At 46.5% G+C, this 18,299-nt stretch overlaps 1 protein-coding gene across 1 annotated transcript in view; it reads left to right on the forward strand.

Moving 5' to 3' along the window:
• Positions 1 to 14,653, forward strand: part of clcn2a (chloride channel, voltage-sensitive 2a) — a 104,955-nt gene extending 90,302 nt beyond the window's left edge. The window contains exons 11-25 of the mRNA XM_056293120.1: positions 546 to 647; positions 2,037 to 2,121; positions 3,889 to 4,044; positions 4,171 to 4,240; positions 4,816 to 4,926; positions 5,392 to 5,605; positions 6,199 to 6,332; positions 7,130 to 7,359; positions 7,727 to 7,838; positions 8,450 to 8,496; positions 11,039 to 11,107; positions 12,244 to 12,282; positions 12,386 to 12,490; positions 13,503 to 13,589; positions 14,031 to 14,653. Of these exons, the coding sequence (XP_056149095.1) occupies positions 546 to 647; positions 2,037 to 2,121; positions 3,889 to 4,044; positions 4,171 to 4,240; positions 4,816 to 4,926; positions 5,392 to 5,605; positions 6,199 to 6,332; positions 7,130 to 7,359; positions 7,727 to 7,838; positions 8,450 to 8,496; positions 11,039 to 11,107; positions 12,244 to 12,282; positions 12,386 to 12,490; positions 13,503 to 13,589; positions 14,031 to 14,561 (2,092 nt within the window). The 3' untranslated portion in view covers positions 14,562 to 14,653. The remainder of the gene's footprint in view (positions 1 to 545; positions 648 to 2,036; positions 2,122 to 3,888; positions 4,045 to 4,170; positions 4,241 to 4,815; positions 4,927 to 5,391; positions 5,606 to 6,198; positions 6,333 to 7,129; positions 7,360 to 7,726; positions 7,839 to 8,449; positions 8,497 to 11,038; positions 11,108 to 12,243; positions 12,283 to 12,385; positions 12,491 to 13,502; positions 13,590 to 14,030) is intronic.
• Positions 14,654 to 18,299: the final 3,646 nt, after the last annotated feature.

Genomic DNA, 18,299 nt, shown 5'->3' on the forward strand with positions numbered 1-18,299 from the left:
GTCGCTGCTCCACCCCCCTCTGCTGATCCGGGGAGGGCTGCAGACTACCACATGCCTCCTCCTATACATGTGGAGTCGTCAGCCACTTCTTTTCACCTGACAGTGAGGAGTTTTGACAGGGGACGTAGCACGTGGGAGGATCACGTTACCCCCCCCCTCCCGCGACCAGACGCCCTGACCGACCAGAGGAGGCGCTAGTGCAGCGACCAGGACACATACCCACATCCGGCTTCCCATCTGCAGACACGGCCAGTTGTGTCTGTAGGGATGCGCGACCAAGCCGGCGGTAACACGGGGATTCGAACCAGCGATCCCAGTGTTGGTAGGCAACGGAATAGACAACTACGCTACCCGGATGCCCCATAGCAAAAAAAAGCATTTTGCTGGCTGTGGGTGTTAATTAGCTGGTCAGAGGTCAGTTAGATGTATGTCATACCAGATGCTTAGCACGTTAGCTGGAATCATGTCAGCCCACAATTCTCATCTGGTAACACCTTCTGTAGCTCAATAAAAAAAAACAGTTTTTGTTCTGCTTCTTTCGTTAGGATTGCTAGCGGGTTCGGCGGCGCTCTCTTTGTCTATCTGAACCGACTGATTGTGGAGAGCATGAGGAAGCAAAAGACCATTAACAAGTTCTTGCTCAGGAAGTGAGTATCTAAGCACCGTAAAGTAATCATACACACTTGAGCACGCGGAGGCCCCGTGACCCCGTTCAAACCAGTCATTAAAATTTCAGATGCAATGCATTTTAATTTTATAGTTGTGCTGGATGGATGTGCTGGTATTCATATGTTGATGTGTGCTTGTAGATTTGTCTCTGTAATTGTTAGTGTGATAAAGACCATATAATGGTTTTGCATGTAAATGAATGTTTTTAGTGTCTGGTGATGCTCTGTGTGTACCTGCCCAGGGACTGCAGATAGAAAATAGCTAATAGCTAAATCTGACATGAATCATCTTTTCTTATTTTGAGATTTTTGTGCATGGTCCTTGTTTAGTAAAATTAAAAATTAAAAAAGTAGTACAGTGCAGTGAGTGTGTCAAGATAGGGCAAAAGGGTTCATTTCAACACTGTTTAAGTGTCACATGTTTGCAATAGGAAGTCGTGGTGAGTAGGAAGACGTTCCTTCACGAGGAAGGTCATGGACAGAGAAGGCATCCGCCCTGCTGAGGTGTCCTTGAGCAAAACACTAAATCCTTACCAGCTCGCTACCTGCTGTCTGGTATTTCAACTTGGATGTTGGCGTGCTTACAGAATAGAGACGCATAAAATAAGAATATCTCCTTTCAGGATTAGGCTAACCATCATACATATTTCGAGCATTATCTACATTGAATGCGCCTAATTTAAAGAAACTGATTTCCCTAGAATATCTAGGGAAGTACATGAGAATAATCCAAGCCCTGCTTTGTAGCCAAAATCCCTCATTTGCCAATTTACACCTATCTGGTGTTGAAATGATTACTCAGTTAATTGATAAGTCAATCAACAAAAAATTAGCCCTACATGCCCTACAACTATCTTAAATCTACCTAAATCCCTATTTAAGCGGTTGCTGTAAATGGGGTCTGTTTCACTCTAAGCATCATTGTGGTGTATGGCACGGTGGCCCAGTGGTTAGCGCTGTTGCCTCACAGCAAGAAGGTCCTGGATTCGAACCCCGGAGTTGTCCAACTTTGGGGGTCATCCCAGGTTATCCTCTGTGTGGAGTTTGCATGTTCTCCCCATGTCTACATGGGTTTTCTCCGGGTGCTCCGGTTTCCTCCCACCATCAAAAAAACATGCATTGACCGAAGCATGGCAAGATGAACTGGAGTTGGTCCCAGGGTGCTGCACGGTGGCTGCCCACTGCTCCTATCTACACAGCTAGGATGAGTTAAATGCAGAGAAAGAATTGCCCCACGGGGAATAATAAAAATAGTAAAAAAGTGTACTTCCTTTTCTGCTGGTGCATGGGCAGAGCAAAAGCAAGCACATATATACGGTGAGCCAAACACACCCATTAATGACCCCACAGCCCATCTCTTCCTGTCAGGCGCCTGGTGTACCCTGCACTGGTCACCCTGCTGGTCTCCACCCTCACCTTCCCACCAGGCCTTGGACAGTTCATGGCTGGTCAGGTCAGAAAACAAGACCTTTTAAAGTTATGTTAAGTTAATGTTGCCTAGCCATTTGTTGCTGGTTTTAAACCATTAGCTGCTTGGCAGTATACTTATTTCAGTTCACGCATGTCGCCCTTATTTCCCATTCTGCACCCATACATCATGCTTATTATATGTTTTACTTTTATATTTTATTATTTACTTATATACCTATTACATGTTACCTTTTCCTACCTGTTATATTAAGCTATTGGCACAGTGGTCCAGTGGTAGCACTGTTGCCTCACAGCAAGAAGGTCCTGGGTTCGAACCCCAGGTCGTCCCAGGTCCTTTCTGTGTGGAGTTTGCATGTTCTCCCTGTCTGCGTGGGTTTCCTCCGGGTGCTCCGGTTTCCTCCCACCATCAAAAAGACATGCATGTTAGGGTTAATACTGAGAATGTGAGGAGAAATGGGGTAGGGGTAATTCTGACGGAAGAGTATGTCAAGTGTGTGCTGAAGGTGAAGAGAGTGTTGGACAGAGTGATGAGTATGAAGCTGGAAATCGAAGATGTATAGATTAATGTTATCAGCGCATATGCCCCACAAGTTGGGTGGGAGATGGAAGAGAAAGAAGAATTCTGGAGTGAGTTGGATGAAGTGGTAGAGAGTGTACCCAAGGGCGAGAGAGCGGTGATTGGAGCGGACTTCAATGGGCATGTTGGTGAAGGGAACAGAGGTGATGAGGAGGTGATGGGCAGGTATGATGTCAAGCAGAGAAATGTGGAAGGACGGATGGTGGTGGATTTTGCAAAAAGGATGGAAATGGCTGTGGTGAATACATATTTCAAGAAGAGGGAGGAACACAGGGTGACATACAAGAGTGGAGGAAAGTGCACACAGGTGGACTATATCTTATGTAGAAGACGCGATCTGAAAGGGATTGGCGACTGCAAGGTGGTGACCGGGGAGAACGTAGCTAGGCAGCATTAGATGGTGGTCTGTAGGATGACTTTGGAGACCAAGAAGAAGAAGGGAGTGAAGGCAGAGCCAATGAGGATCAAATGGTGGAAGCTGAAGAAGGAAGACTGTTGTGTGGAGTTCAGGGAGGAGTTAAGACAGGCACTGGATGGTAGTGTAGAGTTACCAGATGGCTAGGCAAGCACTGCAGAAATAGTGAGGTAGACAGCTAGGAAGGTACTTGGTGTGTCATCAGGGCAGAGGAAGAAAGACAAGGAGACTTGGTGGTGGAACGAGGAAGTACAGCAAAGTATACAGAGAAGAGGTTGGCAAAGAAGTGGGATAGACAGAGAGATGAAGAAAGTAGACAGGAGTACAAGGAGATGCAGTGTAACATGAAGAGAGAGGTGGCGAAGGCAAAGGAAAAGGCATATGGTGAGTTGTATGAGAGGTTAGACAACTACCACAACAACAGTTGTGGTAGTTAGGGTTAATACTCCTGTCTGTACCCCTGAGCAAGCCAATGGAAAGAAGAACTGGAGTTGGTCCCTGGGCGCTGCAGCTGCCCACTGCTCCTACACAATAGGATGGGTTAAATGTAGAAGACACATTTCATTGTAACCAGTACAATGACAAAAATAAAGTGGCTTTCTTCTTCTTTCTAACCTTATACATCATTTATACATCTCTGATCTTGCTGATTGCATGTGTCTATGTTATTTGTAACTTAGAGCAACATACCATGTCTCATTCCATGTATGTGACCATCGTTAGCCCAGTAGCTCTGACTTGACGTGATACTTCTGCATGTTTTCGAGATACAGAGAACTGTTTATTCCTGTTCTCAGCTGACACAGCACGAGTCTCTGGTGGCCTTGTTTGACAACCACACGTGGTGCCGTCAGGGTGTGTCTGAGGAGTTTGACTACATTAGCCACTCCCATGCCTGGAAACACCCCCAGGTCAACGTCTTCATCACACTTATCCTCTTCATCATCATGAAGGTAGGCCTGGTCATACGTTGATATGCTTAGGAAGTGGATGTGTGAAATCTGAATAAAATTGTAGCCAATGCCAACACACTGTCCTCTTTCTGCCTCTCTGTCTACGGGTCTTTTCCTGTGTATCAGTTCTGGATGTCTGCTTTGGCTACAACCATGCCCGTTCCATGTGGGGCCTTCATGCCGGTTTTCCTCATTGGTAAGTAAAAACACCACTGCCCTGTTTGTGTTGAAGTATTGATGCCCTACTAGCACAAAAGCCAAAAAATGACTTCTCAAGGGCGTCCAGATAGCATGGCGGTCTATTCCATTGCCTACCAACATGGGGATCGCAGGTTCGAATCCCTGTTACCTTCAGCTTGGTCGGGCGTCCCTACAGACATAATTGGCTGTGCCTGTGGGTGGGAAGCCGGTTGTGGGTTTGTGTCCTGGTCGCTGCACTAGCGCCTCCTCTGGTTGGCTGGGGCGCCTGTTTGGGGGGAAGTGGGGACTGGGGGGAACAGCGTGATCCTCCCACATGCTATCCACCTGGTGAAACTCCTCACTGTGAGGTGAGAAGAAGTGGCTGGCGACTCCACATGTATCGGAGGAGGCATGTGGGTGGTACTCTGCAGCCCTCTGCGGATTGGCAGAGTGGGAGTGGAGCAGCGGCCAGGATGGCTCAGAAGAGTGGAGTAATTGGCCAGATACAATTGGGGAGAAAAAGGGGGAACCCCCCCCCTAAAAACAGAAAAAAAGATGACTTCTTGCTCTATCTCTGCCTGTGATGGGCAGGTGCTGCGTTCGGCAGGCTTGTCGGAGAGATCATGGCAGCTATGTTTCCTGATGGAATTCATGCTGATGGAAGTGTGTATCCCATCGTTCCCGGTGGTTATGCGGTAGTCGGTGAGTATGTGGTCCTCAGTTGCTCCAAATCCATCTGCTCATTGCAGCGCTAATGCCGTTTTCATCACTTAATGCTAGCTCATAGAATGTGACTGATGAAAATGGATTCCACTTATACCGAACATTCCACTTTGGGCTGAAATGACATAAAACTATTATCGGCCAAGGCTGTGACTCATTGGTTAGTGCAGCATGATGGTATAAAATGATAAGAACTTGGAATGACATCCTGTGGAAAATCTTGTTTGGATCTGGGGTTTCATTAAATATCCTAATACCACACACTTTTTATAGTGTTTAAAATTTTTATCACGTACCAAATCGTGTTTTTCTTTTACTTCTGTTGAGCATGTGTTTTGTTACATATCTAAAGCTAATATCTGATAATGGTATGTGTGGTTGTGTGTGTGTGTGTATTTTGGTATGTATGTGTATTTCCATTTCCATATATATAAATCTGTACAGGTGCCGCAGCGCTGTCTGGAGCGGTCACCCACACTGTATCCACTGCAGTCATAGTGTTTGAGCTGACAGGTCAGATCTCCCATATTTTGCCTGTGATGATAGCAGTGATACTGGCGAACGCTGTGGCCCAGTCCCTCCAACCCTCCCTCTACGACTCCATCATCAGGATCAAGAAACTGCCTTATTTGCCTGAACTGGGCATGGGACATCATGAGTGAGTTTGTGTGTGTGTGTGTGTGTGTGTGTGTGTGTGTGTGTGTGTGTGTGTGTGTGTGTGTGTGTGTGTGTGTGTGTGTGTGTGTGTGTGTGTGTGTGTCCCCATACCTGTTTGGCTGGCCCTCACCAGCCCCCTGCTTGCCAGTATTGTTAGATGAATCACCAGATGGAAGCGTGGTTGGATGGATGTGTGCATTGATGGACAGATGGTTGGATGGAACAATAGGATGAAAGGTAAATTAATGCGTCCTCCCACCCATTCTCCCTTTTCTCTATAATCTGAGGATTGCTTTGCTCTCTTTCGTTTTAGACTGATCCTGTGTTCTTGTTTGTTCGCTTGTCTTCTTTACAAAAGGGCGTGTCTTCCTTTAAGTCGTCTTTCACCCTCTGCTGCCTGTTTTCATTACTTTCACAGTCCTCCCCTTCTCTATTTCCACTACCCTTTTCGCTGTTCGTTTCCAATCTTGTCATTGTTCGCCCACCCCCCTCCTCCCCGATTCCTTCCCTAACCACTTCCTCTCTAATCTCTACCTTTCCTCTCATCTCCTCTCCACCTGTCACCTTGCCACGCTGCCCTCCTCGACGTTTTAGGAAGTACAATATCCGTGTGGAGGACATCATGGTCAGGGATGTGCGCTTCATCACCCTTACCTCCTCCTATAGAGACCTGCAGGAGGTGCTGCTGACCGGTCAGCTCAAAACGCTGGCCCTGGTCGAGTCCAGAGGTAAGTACACTGCAAAAACGGAGCCTATATCAGTGAATGATTTGTTCCAGGGTTGAGACTCAACGAAGGTTGAATCAGTTCATCCGGATACGTTTATTATAAACGTTGTATCCAGATGAATTGATTCAACATTCTTGGATTTTCTTACCTGGATTATTGAGCATGCATCAAGCCGGGGTTGAGACGTAAAAAATGCTCTTAGTTCCACATGGAGTAGCGATTGGGATTGCTTGGAAGAGTGGGGTAATTGAACGGATGCAATTGGGGGGGGGGGAGGGTGAAAATTCCAAAAAAATAAAAAAATAAATAAAAGGGAGGACATTTTGGCTGTTCCTCATTTCTTCAAGGGTCTAATTTAGGTTTACGGCTGGGTTTGATTTAGAATTAGGATTATGTGGAAGTTAGGATAAAGGTTGTGGTTAGTCATGTAGTTCCGATGAATAAGATTAGGGTTCAGGGCTAAGGAGCGATTGTAGTCAAAGAGGATCCTGACAAATACAGAAAAACAAATCTGTGTGCATGTGTGTTCGTGTGCACGTGCTGCAAAACAGGTAAATATAGTTCCACAATTCTCTCAGTTCTGTTGAGACAGTTATTTATCCTATCCTATAGTACTTCCTTTCTACCAGCCTTGGGCGCTGTGCCATCTTTGAGCTCCAATCAACCTTCATCTAATTACTTACTTAATAGACCTCTTGTCGCTCTTTTCTCTCTCCTCTCTACATTACTTTCTATTCTCCATCTTCTTTTTATTCTACCTGCTTCTCCTCCTCTCACTCCCTCTGCACCCCCGTCAGATTCCATGATCCTCTTGGGCTCCATAGAGCGCTCCCAGCTCCAGTCTCTGCTCTCCCTGCAGCTGGGGCGCCAGCGGAGGCTGGAGCATCTGCGACAGCTCGCTCAGGACAACGGCACCCATGATCACCTGCCGAGCCTGGCCACGGACAGTACCCCCAGCTCGCCCTGCGCACATGCCCACATCAACGCCACCACCAACATCAGTGCCCGCCAAGGGGTCCGCTTCCTGGTGAGCACCCAACAGGTGTGAGGGGTGCAGGGGACAGGGTTTGGGATGGGGCGGAGTCAGCGCATGTGTGAAGCATGTAGCAGCAGGTAATGGCACAGATAGGTTTTGGCATAACACTGCGGTAAGTGGTTTAGCATTTGTTTTACTGTAGACCACCCCCTCTTTTTTTGACACTCTCATTAACACATATCCTTTGTGTGTCTGTCTGTGCCTTTACCTGTGCCGTCATGTTGGTGTATGTGCATGGAAGTGTTTTCACTTGTTTGTACTCGTCTTTTTCTCTATGTGTGCATGGTCGTGCGTGCGTCGTGTGCGTTTGTGCTTTTGTTTGTGCCTGGCTGCCTCTGTTAATGTTGTTTCCATGTAGATTTCCACAGAGGAGTCGTCCTCCTTCAGCCCAACCGTGTCCAACGCTCAGCTTCCTCTGAAATCGGCCCTGAAAACGGTGACTGCCATCAGTGACACAGAGACACCCGATAGTAAGTACTCGCACTCGCTGCAGAAACACACACACACACTGTTATATACAGAGGGATGCCATGGCAGGATGCTAGAATGCGCAAAGTGGGGCCTCCGGGTAGCATAGCAGTCTATTCCGTTGCCTGCCAACATGGGGATTGCCTGTTCGAATCCCCGCATTACCTCCGGCTTGGTCGGGCGTCCCTACAGACACAATTGGCCGTGGCTGTGGGTGGGAAGTCGAATGTGGATATGTGTCCTGGTCGCTGCACTAGCGCCTCCTCTGGTCGGTCAGGGCGCCTGCTCAGGGGAAGGGGGAACTGGGGGGAATAGCATGATCCTCCCACGTGCTACGTCTCCCTGGTGAAACTCCTCACTGTCAGGTGAAAAGAAGTGGCTGGCAAATCTACATGTATCAGAGGAGGCATGTGGTAGTCTGCAGCCCTCCCGGATCGGCAGAGGGGGTGGAGCAGCAACTGGGATGACTCGGAAGACTTGGGTAATTGGCCAAGTACAATTGGGAAGAAAAAGGAGGGAAAATCCACACAAAAAAAGAGTGCGCAAATTGGGTACGCCATTTTAAAAACAGACATACATAACTCAGGTTATATGTTTGTAATTTCACCCCCAGGTTCTCAGACACTCTCCTGTGCTGACCATGAGACGGAGCTGCTGGAGGTGAGCCTAACAGAAAGAGAGGAAGAATGTGTGTGTGTTTTAAGTGTGCATGTGGTTTACAGAGTGCACATGTGAACCATATACACCAGTGTATGTTTGCCCTCTGTGCTAACAGCCAGGATTCGCCATCAGGTGCCATAGCTGGTTTTTGTGTTTGTCTCACGCTGTGGCCTTTGTTTTTTGTTGTTGTTTGGTTTACTCCTTTTACGGGCAAGCAACAAAACAATTTCATGAAAACGACATACACTGCTCAAAAAAATAAAGGGAACACCTAAAAACACAATATAGACCTCGATGAATGAAATATTTCAGCTGAAAATCTTTATTTATTAGACAGAGGAATGTGTTTAGAGCAAAATAACCTAAGAATGATCAATGGAAATCAAAATCATTAGCCCATTAAGGTCTGGATTCAGAATCATACTCAAAATCAAAGTGGAGAATGAGAACATAGGCTGATCCAACTTCTGTGGAAATTCTTCAAGACGATTCAAAATGAGGCTCAGTAGTGTGTGTGGCCTCCACGTGCCTGTATGCACTCCCTACAACGTCTGGGCATGCTCCTGATGAGACGACGGATGGTCTCCTGAGGGATCTCCTCCCAGACCTGGATCAGGGCATCGGTCAACTCCTGGACAGTCTGTGGTGCGACATCGCGTTGGCGGATGGTACGAGACATGATGTCCCAGAGGTGCTCGATTGGATTCAGGTCTGGGGAACGTGCAGGCCAGTCCATAGCATCAATGCCCTCGACATACAGGAACTGCTGACACACTCTGGCCACATGAGGACGAGCATTGTCATGCATGAGCAGGAACCCAGGGCCCACTGCACCAGCATATGGTCTGACAATGGGTCTGAGGATCTCATCCCGGTACATAATGGCAGTCATGGTACCTCTGGCTAGCACGTAGAGGTCTGTGCGGCCCTCCAAGGATATGCCTCCCCAGACCATCACTGACCCACCGCCAAACCGGTCATGCTGGAGGATGTTGCAGGCAGCAGAACGTTCTCCACAGCGTCTCCAGACTCTCTCACGTCTGTCACATGTGTTCAGTGTGAACCTGCTCTCATCTGTGAAGAGCACAGGGCGCCAATGGCGAATCTGCCAACCAAGATGTTCTCTGGCAAAGGTCAATCGGGCTGCACGGTGTTGGGCTGTGAGCACAGGCCCCAATTGTGGACGTCGGGCCCTCATACCATCCTCATGCATTCTGTTTCTCACTGTTTGAGCAGAAACCTGCACATTAGTGGCCTGTTGAAGGTCGTTTTGTAGGGCTCCGGCAATGCTCCTCCTGTTCCTCCTTGCACAAAGGACCAGATAGCGGTCCTGCTGCGGGGTTGTTGTCCTCCTGCGGCCCCCTCCACGTCTCCTGGTGTACTGGCCTGTCTCCTGGTACCTCCTCCATGCTCTGGACACTGTGCTGGGAGACACATCAAATCTTCTTGCCACAGCACGCATTGATGTGCCATCCTGGATGAGCTGCACTACCTGAGCAACTTCTGTAGGTTGCAGATACCGCCTCATGCCACCTCTAGTGGTGAGGGCACTAGCAAAATTAAAAACTAACCAAAGATCGGCCAGAAAAGATGAGGACAGGCAAATGGTCTGTGGCCACCACCTGCAAATCCATTCCTTTTATAGGGGTTGTCTTGCAAATTGTCTAATTTCCACCTGGTGGAAATTAGACAATTTACCAACAGGTGAAATTGATTCACAAATCAGTGTTGCTTCCTAACTGGACAGGTTGATATCTCAAAAGTGTGATTGACTTGGAGCTACATTGCATTGCTTATGTGTTCCCTTTATTTTTTTGAGCAGTGTATTTTTCTGGTGAATGTAGACCTCAGGCTTCAGACTGGAGGTTGAAGAAATCAACATGGGAATCCTTGGACATTTTCTCACAATGCAAAAGTGGATCCAATAATTATAAATATACAGTACAGCGGAATGAATCGCTTTGCGTTTTTATGCTTGAAATGAAATGTGGGCAAACTTTCGTACTTCCCGTATGCTGAAGTACTGCACAATACATGTTGAGTTGGTATGGTTGTAATTCTAAGGAAAAGATATGGAAACATTACAATGATGGTAGCAAAAATGAACACTGTGAGATTTGTGAGGCTACGTTGGCCACAGTTCCAGGAGATTCTGCATAATATGACCCCAAAATGTCCATGCCATTGGAGAATAGAGACCAAAATGCCCATAACTGTGCATTTGGCTGCCCCATAAAGGGTAAACACTTTTGCGAGTGGCGGCCGCTCTCTCAGGGAGGCGAGTCACTCTGAACCCCAATGTTGCATCAACATCAGAAGATGGTCTTGTTGGAGCTTCTATCACGCTCACTTTCATCCCTGGCATGAATAAATTTACCCTCGCAGCAACATTGTGCTCACTTTAGCGGCACTTCCGTCTGTGGAAGTCTGACCGGGATCCAATGTTGCAGTAAGGCCACATGAGGGGTAGACTGTGTGGTATCTCTTCCTAATTCTGTGTTAATGTTGTATTATGTTGATCCCTTCTCTCCCTGGCTGTAAGAGCCCGGCTGGGCCGGCTCCCCCTGCAAACAGAAAGCCCAAGCCTAAACGAGTGAGGATCTCCATGGCGGTAAGATTGTCTGCCGCCTAGACTGTTGCTTAGTAACCGCGAGTGTTGAGGGCCGGACCGAAATCTTTGTGGTGCATCAGCTACCAACCAAAGCATTATTGTGGCTTTTGCAGAGAATGGGGTTGGGGGGTGGGCTTGGGCTGGGAACCTGGAGACAGAGGTTAGGTCATAGTTTTGAAACAGTTAGTAAAGCAACTAACATTCATTCAAAACTAAATCTAAACTGCTGTCATAGCTTTATCAGGCCATGCTTTTTGTTTGAAAAAAATCTATTTTTCGGGGGTTCTCCATGTTGGTGACCATGAAATCTAATTTTTTGATGTTTACAGTTGTGTTGTTGTTGCACAGTGCTCGAAGTGGGCCCTCCCACATTTTACTCTTTGGTTTACTGTGACTTTTTCTTGTGCATCGGCACTTCTCACAAGCTGCCGGGACTCCTTTTTGTCTTCTCCATATCAGGTTCTCTAGGCGAGTCATAATGGCCCTAAATAAACTTCATTACCCAAGGAGCACTGGGGGCATTACGTGGCGCTCCCTGTTCTTGCCTGCCTGTTTTTCCTCCGTTGGCAGCTAGTCTAAGTAATGTTACATTAACCTTACAATAATGTTGGCCTGGCTGCAAAAGGGCAACACAAAGAGAACATGAACAGTCAGAAGATGGCACAACGGAGCTTTGAAAGTCAAATCCTACGTTACTAAATGCAGGCTGCGAGTGGCAAGCTAACATTAGCGCCGCTCCCTCGATTAAACAAATGTATGCTGTGAACATCAGCAACATCTCCTAGTATCTTTTTCAGAATGATGATTTGCTAACACTGGCAGCTACACACGCCAACATGTGAATAAGGGGAGCACCAGCACTTATTTATTTCCACTTCAAGCACTGTCGTTGGAATCATAATGCCGAGGAAGCCATTTTGTTTACAAAGGAAAACGTCTTTCTTTCCTCCTGTGTACATTGTCGTATTGTTTTACTGTTTAATAACTGTCTTGCTATCTCGACTTGCGGCTTTCATCTGTTGTTGTATTTGTGCCTTGTAGTATATTTGCTTACACTCCAGTGTCAACATCTATAGTCCAGATAGATGTGTGTGTTTAACTTGGGTGAGTGACTCAACGTCTGTGTCTGTTTTCAGGATTCCCCTGAAGTGGAAGACGACATGACAACAACAGAGGTGAGAGCTAGGATGACCAAAATACCAACAACGGAGCATTACATCTTCACGGTTTGCGGTTTTAGTGTTACTAACGACACCCCTGCCCCCCCCCCTGCCCCAGATAGCAGAGTGGGAGGAGCAGCAGCTGGATGAGCCAGTGGATTTCAAGAACTGCAAGATTGATCCCGCCCCCTTCCAGCTGGTGGAGCAGACGTCACTACATAAGGTGTAGCATCAAACCACAAGTTTTATAGAGTCTATAAGACTCGTTTCTCCCTAGAGGTTTATAATATAGACCTCTAGGGAGAAACGAAAGATGTTATGCCCAAATAAGAGATTACAGAGCCAACCCTCCCTGTGATGGACTAGCGGCCTGTCCAGGGTGTCTCCCCGCCTGCCGCCCAATGACTGCTGGGATAGGCTCCTGCGTCCCCGTGACCCTGAGAGCAGGATAAGCGGTTTGGATAATGGATGGATCCAACCCTATTTCCGTCCAATGTAAAAATGCATAAGGGTTAAAAATAATTGCCTCTAACTACATCCAGCGCTAATGTTGACTCTTTTCACTTTTGAGGATTGCTTTCTTGTGCATTTCTGGATTGGTGTGGATTTTGCTCTGTTTTGAAGCGGCGTTTAGAAACTGCTAGCCATCGTTAGCTTAGCATAAGCAGTATTTGCCTCTCAACCAGCGGCGTGAGCTCTTGCAGCCCGGTGATGTAACATCCATACCACGGTTGTTTGTAAAACAGTTCTTAAAAATTCCCTAATGTGTTGAAATCTGTAATAGCCGTGTCATGTCATTTTTACTGATAGTAACCAATGCATTTTAAAAGCAGAATGATAGCCAAACATGATCCAAAAACCCTACATGTTTTCACCATTGGCAACAAATACGGAAAAAATTGGATCCGGATGTGATTTGACAGCCCTTTGCACTGCTAACAGTGCCAGGGTCACTTGGTGACCTGTGAAGGTCTTTTGGATTTAAGGGGCTGTCAGATGGCATGTTAATGGTTTATGTCCTGTATCCGTTTATAATTTCACTGTTCTGTATTTTAAGTATAGACTGATTCTGATCAGAACTGTAATTGCTAGCTTACCCGCTCTGCCGTCGTACGGATCTGCCCCCATGTATCTGTGAATTGTCCCCGGCCTTGTCCTGTCGCTTCGTGACTGTGTGCATGCGGTGAGTACACTGTATCCCCCGTTCTCTCACCCATCTCTCTTGTTCCCCACAGACTCACACTATCTTCTCTCTGCTGGGTCTGGATCACGCCTATGTGACCAGCACCGGACGCCTTGTCGGAGTGGTGTCTCTCAAAGAAGTAAATATGTTTGTGTGAGTGTGTGAACATGATTTTGTGCGTGTGTGTGTGTGTATGCCTGTGAATGTTTTTGTGTGTGTTACTGTTTGTGTGTGAATGTGTTTGTGTGTGTACCTGTGAAAGAGAAGCATCAACAAAGACTGAATAGCTTTCTTTTTATTTTTGAATTGAGACATGTCAGGTAACTAGAATACTGTGGGCCAAACATCAGCATACGAAAGGCCAGTCAGTCTGCTGTAGTGGGTACTGCTTATTCATGTGGCCTTAGTGGTGACTGATAGGGAATGTATTATGTATGCAGTGAATGCTAAGGTGGTCGCATCTGTTCACCTTCTTTTCTCCCTTCCTGTATCCATTTCTCTTTGTTCTCCCTCGTTACTTTATTTCTTCCATTTCACCGGTGCTGCCTCCTTCTGTTTTTTCCCCTGCGCTCCTCTTCAGCTGCGCAAGGCCATAGAAGGTTCTGTGACGGTGACGGGAGTGAAGGTGCGCCCCCCGCTGGCCAGTTTCCGCGACAGCGGGAACAGCACAAATGTGTCCGAGGTGACAGAACTCCATAAGCTTTGGATCCGCCACAGGGGACTTTCGCTGCCACGGGAACCCACTCCTCCCGACATGGAAAACCAGCCTGATCTTTCATATGAAGAGGTCCCGGTCAATATCTCAGACACGTCGAATTTGGAGTTTGAAAGCAGCACTGGCGACACCACAAACCTGGCATCGGAATTGGTGCTCCAGGACAGCCCCTCTCTCACAGAGGACCAGTCAGAATTTACATTTGAGTGCAGCCCGTCCCACACTGACGAATCAGAGCTGGCCTGTGACTATGACCCCTCCAACCACTCTCCTGAGCCAGATCCAACGGAGCCACCGAAAGAACAGGAAAGCCCGTCCCGAAACAAGGACCAGACGGTCCAATCAGAACATGAGAACGAGGGAAGTCCCTCCCACACTGATGATCAAGAGGAATGATCAGTGTGGTCAATGGACGCTTAAGGATTTCATACAGAGTCGTCTCATGATTGTTGAAGTTTCTACATTTGTAGAGGTCACTCTCACCTCCAACTCCAGCCTAGAGATCTATGTCTATACTATTGTTGCAATTTATGTGAATGTGTGTGTGCGCGCACGTGTGTGTGTGTGCACGTGCGTGTGTGTGAGCGAGTTTAAATGTCATAATTTGATATTGTTTGAAACTGTAATACTTGTTAAAATGTGTGTGTGTGTGCGTGCATGCACGTGTGTGTGCGTGCAGGTATGTGCGCTGTGTGTATCGCTATACGTGGGAGGTCCAATGTTTGTGAGGACATTTTAGCTAGTCCCCACTACCTCAAGGGTCTATTTAAGGGTCAGGATTGGGGTTAATTTAGGATTAGGTTAGGGTAAGGGTTAAGGTTAGGGGTTTGGGCTGGGGGCTGGGTAGTGAATGTAATCATTGAGGGGTCCTTACAACTATAGAAGTACAAACGTGTGTGTGTGTGTGTGTGTGTGTGTGTGTGTGTGTGTGTGTGTGTACTCGCGTGCGTGCATGCATGGGTGCGTGCGTGCCGGCATGCATGCATGCATGCATGTGTTAGAGAGTGAGACTTGTGGCATTTTGCCTATTGTAATCAAATCTTGTCCGGACACTTAGCCTAAACCTAATTTGATTCTCCATGCCAAACCCGTGTCCTCTAACCATGACCTTAACCAAACAGAGGGAGGATAAGGAGATGGGCAGATGAACAGTAGGATAGAATGAAAGAAAAGCCTATAAACAAGGGGTGAGAAGGATGTGTCTATTTAAACTAATGGATGGGGCTCTCCTGAGCACAAGGCATGACAAAAAAAAAAAAGAAGAAGAAGTGAGAAATAGCGGTTCACGCCTTGGACCATGGCAGCTTTAAGGATAGGTTCCCTGTTTTTGGACCCAGAACTCATTAAAATGTTGCCTGATTTACAATCAAACAGACTTGAACGTCACTGATCGCCTCAGTATTGAGAAATTTTACACTTTGCTGATTTTTCCTCACTGGGTTTTAAACACGATCCAGCGGGGAAATCGTTTAAGCCCCCCCCCCCCCAAACCATGATAAAGCTCCTTTTCAAAAACAGGAAACTCATGGTACAGTCACCGGTATCTCCCTTTATTTTGTTTGTTCTGGATATTTTTTGAATAAGAAAATAGTCTGTTTTGTGCTTCTTTTTTCTTTTTTTACAGTGTGATGCATTATATCCCAACTGTTTGTGAACTTCCACACTTCTGTACGAGGTCCCGTGGAGTGACTCACAGTCAGCTACTTCCAGCAATTGCTCCACATTTAGCAAGAAAAACATATTTTGCGGAAATGCAAAATAGTCATTCAAACGTGAATGGAAGCACGGTTTGCGGCCATTTTTTCAAAATCAGATATTCAAGCGCATGAGTGCACCGTAAGCATCCCGTTTTTTCTGCAAAAAGCGATGTACAGTATTTTGTTTCTTGTTTTTGTTTGTTTGTTTGTTTGTTTGTTTTTAGTTTGATTCCCCCCCCCTTTTTTTCTCCCCAATTGTATCTGGCCAATTACCCCACTCTTCCGAGCCGTCCCGGTCGCTGCTTCACCCCCTCTGCCGATCCGGGGAGGACTGCAGACTACCACATGCCTCATCCGATACATGTGGAGTCACCAGCCGCTTCTTTTCACCTGGCAGTGAGGAGTTTCACCAGGGGGACATAGTGCGTGGGAGGATCACACTATCCCCCCCCCCCCCCCGAACAGGCGCCCCAACAGAAGAGGCGCTGGTGCAGCAACCAGGACACGTGCCTACATCCGCAGACACGGCCAACTGTGTCTGTAGAGACGCCCGGCCAAGCAGGAGGTAACACGGGGATTCGAACTGGCGAGCCCCATGTTGGTAGGCAATGGAATAGAGCGCCACGCCACCCAGACACCCGGTATTTTAGTTTTTGGCGAATTGAACAGTGTTGAAAAGCAAGAAGATTCTGCCAAATGTCAAGTTCCCTCGTATCGACCAAAACGATCCGGGTCGTTTTGGTCCATACTATTCCTGATGATGCCCGGAAGCGCTTTAAATGGGGTCTAGGTGAAAACTGAAACGGGAACCTATCCTCTAAGGAGGTGCACTTGGTAGCCAAACTTGGCAGTACTACACAACTCTGAACATTGGCGAAGCACATTGTAATTACCATTGATATGATGTACTGCACATGTAGCCTTGTATGGCTTCAAGGGGCTTATTGTTGAAGGGCAGATATGTTGTTAGTCTTGTCATATTTTATAGTTTGCACAAACAGCCAAAATCAAAAATGTGTGAAATGCCGTTACATCCTCTGCTATGTGAACTGGGCCGTTTAACTTGTTTCCAGCATGATGATGACGGCATAACAACAGATCATGACGGAAGAAGATATACTCACGGCATTTGTACATAACATGTAAGTACACACATGCACACAGACACACGTGTATTACTGATACGCTCAAATGTGTGTCACACTTTCAGACACACGCACACGGCCTGTAGATATTACCACCAGGAGAAGGGATATTTTCATAACGTGTTACACATTTTCTCCTATATATATGGCACAGAAAACATTTAATCCAGCCTGGCCTCCAATGCAATGTTTAGGAATGCCAATCTAACGAAGCACATTAAAGCCCACAGTCCCAAAACCTGCTGTAGAGCAAAGTGTGTGAGTCCTCGTCACAACCTGAGTATGACCTATATCAAATTTCCCACGGATGTAAATTACGCCGGAGCGAGTAGTTTCAGAAAACCACATTGAGCCATATTTCAGTTTTGGGAGGTATCACCTCGGCATACAATGGCTCATTTTAGTCTGTAAGCATTTGTGCAATAATTTACTCCTGTCTTAATTTTGTATGCATATAGGATGTGAGGTATTGCTCGCCATATAAGATGATGTACAAGGAGTTTAATGTAGAGCGTGTATAAGATAACTTGCAGCGCATCTAGTTAAGCAATAAGTATGTAGTATCTCCCTTTATATGGCCCTGGCCCGTATTGTATATATGGAAAAAACAAGGATGAAATCTACATAACCACTATGTACATAGGAGAATTATGCATTTGAAATCAACAGCCATTGTTATTTTTCAGAGAACATAAAACTGTTTTTGTACATCAGTTGAAGGATTAAATTTAAAAAAAAATCTTTGAGATATAAGTTGAATTGTTGTGTTTCTTGATGCCCTGTGTGTGTGTGTGTGTGTGTGTGTGTGTGTGTGTGTGTGTGTGTGTGTGTGTGTGTGTGTGTGTTTTTGTGTACGGTTTTGGAAAAAGACAGCATTCAATCCTTTTTCTAAAATCATATTTTATATATGTAGGACATTCAGTATCAAACACAGCCCACCCCACATTAACACAGTGTGATCCAGAAAAACAACACTACAAAATGTCAATAAAAAAACCAATGCAACAGCGACGCAACTTTTTCGACAAAAATGTACAAAACTGAGTTTGAACAACATCTTTACAACCTGGCTCCACTTCCTAATATGTACCGCTGACGGAGGGGGAAAGAGGCTTGAAGCATCACATGAGTGGCACTGATTATGTCAGAAATACAGCAGAGTCCAAGTAGAGAAGATGGGAGGAGAGGGAGGAGAGAAGGTTTTGGGAGGGGGGAAAAAATGAGAAATAGCAGTTTAAAGGAGACATGAATAGAAGTTCACAATGTGAGAGAGGAGATGAGGTCATGTTATA

The sequence above is a fragment of the Lampris incognitus genome, chromosome 14 (assembly GCF_029633865.1).
Source record: "Lampris incognitus isolate fLamInc1 chromosome 14, fLamInc1.hap2, whole genome shotgun sequence".
Classification (NCBI taxonomy): Eukaryota; Metazoa; Chordata; class Actinopteri; order Lampriformes; family Lampridae; genus Lampris; species Lampris incognitus.